This window comes from Coffea arabica, chromosome 7c (genome assembly GCF_036785885.1).
Source record: "Coffea arabica cultivar ET-39 chromosome 7c, Coffea Arabica ET-39 HiFi, whole genome shotgun sequence".
Lineage (NCBI taxonomy): Eukaryota > Viridiplantae > Streptophyta > Magnoliopsida > Gentianales > Rubiaceae > Coffea > Coffea arabica.
In genome coordinates, this window is record NC_092322.1 from 38,950,689 (window position 1) to 38,956,718 (window position 6,030).

A 6,030-nucleotide genomic window follows, 5' to 3' on the forward strand; every position below is an offset into this window, starting at 1 on the left:
GATCCAATCAAATAACGTGGGCCGGATACCTTATTTTTGGTATCGGAACAAATCAGATATAGCAGGTTTTTGGGTCAATGGGTACTTTTCCCACATCTAGCCCTAGAGAATCGCAAGTATCTGCTCCCAATTACGGCATTAAGCTAGAACGTGCTCCCTCGTTACGTAACTGAAAAAGATGGAACAAAAATGAAAAAGCAACTGCTTTCTCACTACGAAACGGATAATCAGTCCCTATATTTCATTTTCTCTGCTTCTATTCAGCCTATAACTAACTATAGGGATAAAAGCCTCTCTAGTCCCCCATACATATCCTTTCCCACGCCGGAATCCCCACCATCAGTCCCGTCATTTTCTTCCGACCGATCAAGATGCCGCCGAAGAGAAAAGGCCAACGAAACAACACTCGCAAACCCAGTGAACCAGACGCTCCACTACCCACTAACAACGTCGTGGTCTCAGGAGCCATGTCCGATTGCAAGTTACCCGAAGACCTGATGCTCTCCATTCTCACCCGCCTCCCCGTGAAAACCGTTCGGCGATACAAGTGCGTTTGCAAGCCATGGCTGAAGCTCTTTTCCACCACAGAGTTCATCAAGATGCACCACGAGCAAACTGCCAAGAATCCCCAAAATCACTCCCTTATCATCCACAGCATTGACGAGGATTACTACCATAATATGTCGCTGTTGAACGTCAATTCCACTGCTGAAGAACCCACAAATCTTGTCAATCCTTTTCCTGTAATCTTCAAAGAAATGGACTTGGTGGGCTGTGTTAATGGGCTGGTTTGCCTCAGTTGCCCTCCTTTTGCCCAGATGATTGTCCTCTGGAACCCTGCTTTGAGTATTTGGAAGGCCATTAGGCTTCCTAATCGAGGAATTGATGAAAGTATAGACAGAATTTCACTCGGGTTTGCTTATGATGAAAGCAAGGATGACTATAAGATTGTGAGGATTACGATTTTCAAGCCTGATGGGAATAGTCCGAAGAATTTCTTGAGGGCTTTTGCTGAGGTTTACTCCGCTAACTTGGACTCTTGGAAAAGGGTTCGCCTTAGTTTTCAGTTTTCAATTATTCCTACTAGGAGCAATGTTATTGTAAAAGGAAGGCCTTATTGGACTGCAATTATCTATGATCCGGTGAAAATGTTTCGTGAAGTTATGCTGTGGTATGATGTGGAAAACGAGGTTTTTAGGCATGTTCCTGTGCCGGATTATAATATGGATTGCACTAAAGGGGGGAGATTTGTGGAGTGGAAGGGTAGTCTTGCTATACTTGTGTACTCTCCTACTAGAGAGAGGGATGATTTTGTTGATGTTGTGGTTTATGATGAAGGCAAGGGACGTTGGGACACGAAATCTTGCCATGGTCCAATTGGACTGAAAATGGAGAGGCATATGCAATGCTCTAAAGATGGCGTGATTTTGGCAGAGACTCCAGAAGGAACGCTGTTTTTGTATGATCCTATGACTAATGCGATCAAGGAGTTCCGGATTGCTGAAGCTATGAAAACCTCCTATGAGGCATTTAGCTACACAGAGAGCCTGGTTTCTCTGAAGGGGATGGAGAAGGTGGAGGAACAGGACAAAGATAAGTTCTGTATCAAGATGGAAGATTTGGTTATCGACTAAAAAGCAAAGGTAACGGTGTTGTTTCTTGATACTTCCCTCGCATGTTCTAGTTAACACAAATTTCCCCCTATTTTTGCGACTATGAAGTTGACTTCTTGAAGAGAATTTGGTAGTATTTGTTCTTCTTGGTGGTTAAATGTGCTTAAAAAAGTATGGCATCACTTTATACTTAGCTGTTGTACTGTTTATAATCTGCCCTTTGGTGCTAATTTGTGTAGAATATCATGCAGCATTATGTTTCCGTGATTGTATGCAGCAGAACAATGCTTTTGAACAATGCTTTTGGGATTGAATCTCCCCCTTCTTTTTGGTTCAAGGGTAACTGAAACAAAATAGGAAACAGAGTTGCACTGTTCAATTTAATTTTTGCATTTGTATTTTTCCTTTTTTTTTTCTTTTCTTTTTAACTTTTGTTCTTACTCCTAAAGCTAGTATTGTTGGTTTACTGGGCAAAGAAGGTTTGGACTCTCTGGGATTCTTGGGGTTCTTCTTTTGTATGGCAGCCATATGCTTGATCTTTGATCTTTTTACTTATTACATCTTAGATCATTATTAGATATTTGAGAATATTATTAGATAATTTTAATGTTGGCTTGGTGGTTGGAGACTTTCTTATGGCAGGCAAGGGTGGTTTGGTTTCTCTGAGTTTGTTCTTGTGGCTTTCAGCCTTATTCTTGATTTTTATTCTTATGTTCTCAAATAAATAAATTATATTCTTCGATTTTTTCGAGCATTAAAATTGGTACAGGTGGTTTACCATAGAAATGTTTCTCACATGGCTTGTTCTGCTGCTAAAGCTTAGGGTCTTGAAGCACGCATGCGTTTTGTTGTTATTCTTTTGGTTATTTCCGCTTACAGAGATACTAAAACTGGAAATCATGTTCTTTTTCAGGATTGGATAGCTCCAACGGATGGAATAAGTGAAAGGAAACAGTGAAGTTTTGCATTAATCATGAAATTCCATATGGATGGTTCTAGCCAAACATGGGGTGCATCGGACACAGTCTCTCTTTTTGTCTTAGTTGTTATAGGTGTTTTCTGATTGCGCTACTATTTTAGGAGTTGTGACTCTGTCACATTTTGTTCTGCTTGGTCAGGGACTATTATGCTGTAGTTGTGCTAATGCTTAACCATGATAAGACCTCGGTAGTTTTATATAAGCAGCTACTTACTACGTGCTACAATTTCAACTGCATGATATGATACAGTATAGATAGTAACATAACATTTGTAGATATTAACACAACAAAATTTGACACGCTTTGAACATTGTGCTGCAAAATAAATTGCGTTCATTCAATTTTATATCAAATTGTTCCTACCATTCACTGCATCCTACAATCCATACTGTTATTGTAGAAGCCCCTAATCATCAATCATAAAAGTAGGCAAATACTAAAAGCAAGATAGTACCATGTGGTGTCCGAGATCCAACATGAGCACATCATATTGACCGGAAATGTTCATGTGGTTTATAGGATTCCTTAATTCACTATGTAAAGTCTAAATCCTACACGTTACTATGTTAGAAGCTTCTTTCAAGGAATAGATACCAACAATTATCTAACCATCTATGATGCTCGGGGAGCTAGATTGATTCTTTAAAGCCCAATAGACTTAACCAACAATGACCCCGCAAATCACTAATGCCAAGAATTATCGAGCCCAAGTGCCTCGGGATATTGCACGGGCCTGTTATTGTCAAATTATAGCATTGTTTTGAAAATCGGATCAGATCCATCGGTTCGACCGATCAGATCACAAATTGTTTTTATCTCCAGTTCTGGTCATATTTTGGGTTGATTAGATTTAAAATTGATACGGATCGTTCAAACCGTGCGAACCGTGCAAATTGAATTGAACCATTAAGCCAATGATTTTTTTTTATTTTTGACTATTAAATTGAAAAAAAAAAATAGATTTTCCTTTACCCTAAAGACTAATTATTAAATGCCATATCCACTCATTTTCTTCTCTTTTTTGTCTCTTATCAAGTTTGCATCTCTATTTTCTATTTTCCTAACTTCCTCCGAACTCCAAACTTATTTTTTTTTTTAAGTTTCAATTCTAAATCCCAAAAACATGAATTAAATTTTAAATTCACAATGTCTAATTCCCATAGACATGAATTTTGTATAATTTCAGAATATTGTGGTTGGATTTAAGATTATTTTTTTGGTAGATACAATTGAGGTTAAGATGAAATTTATTTGTTTCAACTTATAATTTTAAAAAATTATTTGTGAAAATCTAAAATCTTTGAAAATATTAAACCATCATATAAAGTTTTAAATTAGTCATTTGCATGCCCTATTTTGTGCACATATATTTATGTAAATTATTTTTAAAAAATTCATTGAACTATGGTTAAATCGATCCGATCAGTTGAACCTCGACTTGAATACCTCGCCAGTTGAACCAATTCGACTAGTTGAATCTCGACCCAAACACCTTGTTAGTTCAATTAATAGTTCGAGTTTCAAAACATTGAATTATAGTCATTGAACAAAGGGCATAGACATGGTTGTCCATCCTCAAAGGTTCATGGCCCAGATTTTGCCAATAAAACAAAAATTCAAATTTTAAAGCTGAAATAATGACACATAGTTTTGACTCAATTAATTTACTTGTGTCAACCCTCATGAAGAGTAATTAAATATAGTTATTCACTTTCCTTGCTCAGTCCATCGGGGTAATTAGCAAGGTAGTCATTTGGATACGCAATTAATTTTGTAGATTTCTCACTTTGATTTCAAAATGGTCTTGATCAACTCTGCTGCCTTCAATAGCCTTCATATATAATTGGTGAAATATGGCCCTCCAGTATTGGTATCCATTTTCTCATCGGTTGAATCCGTGGCCGCGTTAGTTTGTGGAGGGTTGGTTTTAACCGGTGGCTTGGTTGGGGCACGTGATGTAGATGCACATCCTCTGAAAAAATGTAAGACCACGTAGCAAATAAATTAAAAAATCAGTATATATACATATATATATATATATATATATATATGTCAGTACATATATATATGCTATATCTGTAATTCAAGAATGCAGAACAATGCACTGTTGGATTCACAAATGGTGATTTTATCCTTTTGATAATCTTCTAAATGAATGAACTCAAGAATTACTAGGGTCGGTCCATTGAATCGGGGAGAGCACTTAGAGTTTTTACTACTATTAAATTCAGGATTTTAATCCTATGCCTAACTGTTAGAAGTGAGAACGGTGTGGGGAAAATTGGGAAGGTTAAATATAATAACAATAGTAACTAGAGGGTTTCTGGTATACATTGTGGGGAAAAGCTTTTTGGAGCCTTTGAATGTAAAACTTATTCTTCTCATAATTGCTTCCACAAAATTTGACATCCATGTTAAGGCGGATCAAGGCTACAAAACTATATATCTAGGCACATTTCAAGCATATTCAGCATATTATTGATGCAGCCAAGACTTCTGTGTGCGAGGCACATTTTTTGATGTTGGACAAAAACAATCTAATACACGATTGCACTAACATAGCGCGGAGAAAAATACCATAAATCATAATGCTCCGGACAGCGAGTAAAATTAAATAAGATCAAACCTACATAACAATACTGGGAATCCGATGAGGATCGGAGCTGAGAACTTTTAGCAAGTTCTTTGGCACGAAGCTACCCGTAGAAGCCATTTGAAATTGCCAGATGCAAAAGTTTTCCTATAAAATTCTTCTTCCAAAAAGCTAAAAGAAGCTCTTCTGCTGTAACAAGAGAGCAAGATTTGTTGTGTTTGACAAAAGTATTGCTATAAGTCTATAAAAATCTTCCGATTATGTTCTGAGGGAAATGAATTCAATCGGCATGACTATTTATAGATAGTTCCTAGTGTTCTCCCTTTGAGTTTTGATAAGTACGTATGAGAAGAAGCATCATGGACAGACCACTTTGTTTTTGCTTTTGTTTTTGTTTTGATTATTATGTTTTAGGAGTAAAAGAAATGGACCACTTCTCAGTGGAAAAAAAACGAGTATGTGTCTTGCATGTGCTGCAAGTGCACTGGTCATATACGAGTATAAAGAATATTCGAATCTTGATACAACAAGAAAGATGAGTCAATTATTGATATTATTTGAATTTCTTTATTAATTAGACAATTACAAGTTTGAGAAATTAAATCTAGGGATAATTTCATAAACTTCCCTTGAGGTTTTTGACAATTACAGAGACCTCCCCTCAAGTTTATTAAATTACACCTACCTTCCTTGCTTTTACTATTTATATAACAATATAGGTCCAAAAGGTTATATTTTTTCTCAAAAATCCTAAACTACCCTTTTTGTACAAAAATAAAACAAAAATTATTTTGCCAATTGTTTTCTTTCATATTTCAACTAAACCCACTGTACTAACAAACTA

At 36.5% G+C, this 6,030-nt stretch overlaps 1 protein-coding gene across 1 annotated transcript; it reads left to right on the forward strand.

Moving 5' to 3' along the window:
- Positions 1-234: 234 nt before the first annotated feature.
- On the forward strand, positions 235-2,818 carry LOC113698259 (F-box/kelch-repeat protein At3g06240). Its single transcript, XM_027218016.2, has 2 exons — positions 235-1,643; positions 2,527-2,818. The coding sequence occupies exon 1, from the start codon at positions 372-374 to the stop codon at positions 1,632-1,634; it is 1,263 nt and encodes a 420-aa protein (XP_027073817.1). The 5' UTR covers positions 235-371; the 3' UTR covers positions 1,635-1,643; positions 2,527-2,818.
- Positions 2,819-6,030: the final 3,212 nt, after the last annotated feature.

Coding starts and splice junctions, on each gene's coding strand:
- LOC113698259 (XM_027218016.2), top strand. CDS start 372: ATGCCGCCGAAGAGAAAAGGCCAACGAAACAACACTCGCAAACCCAGT.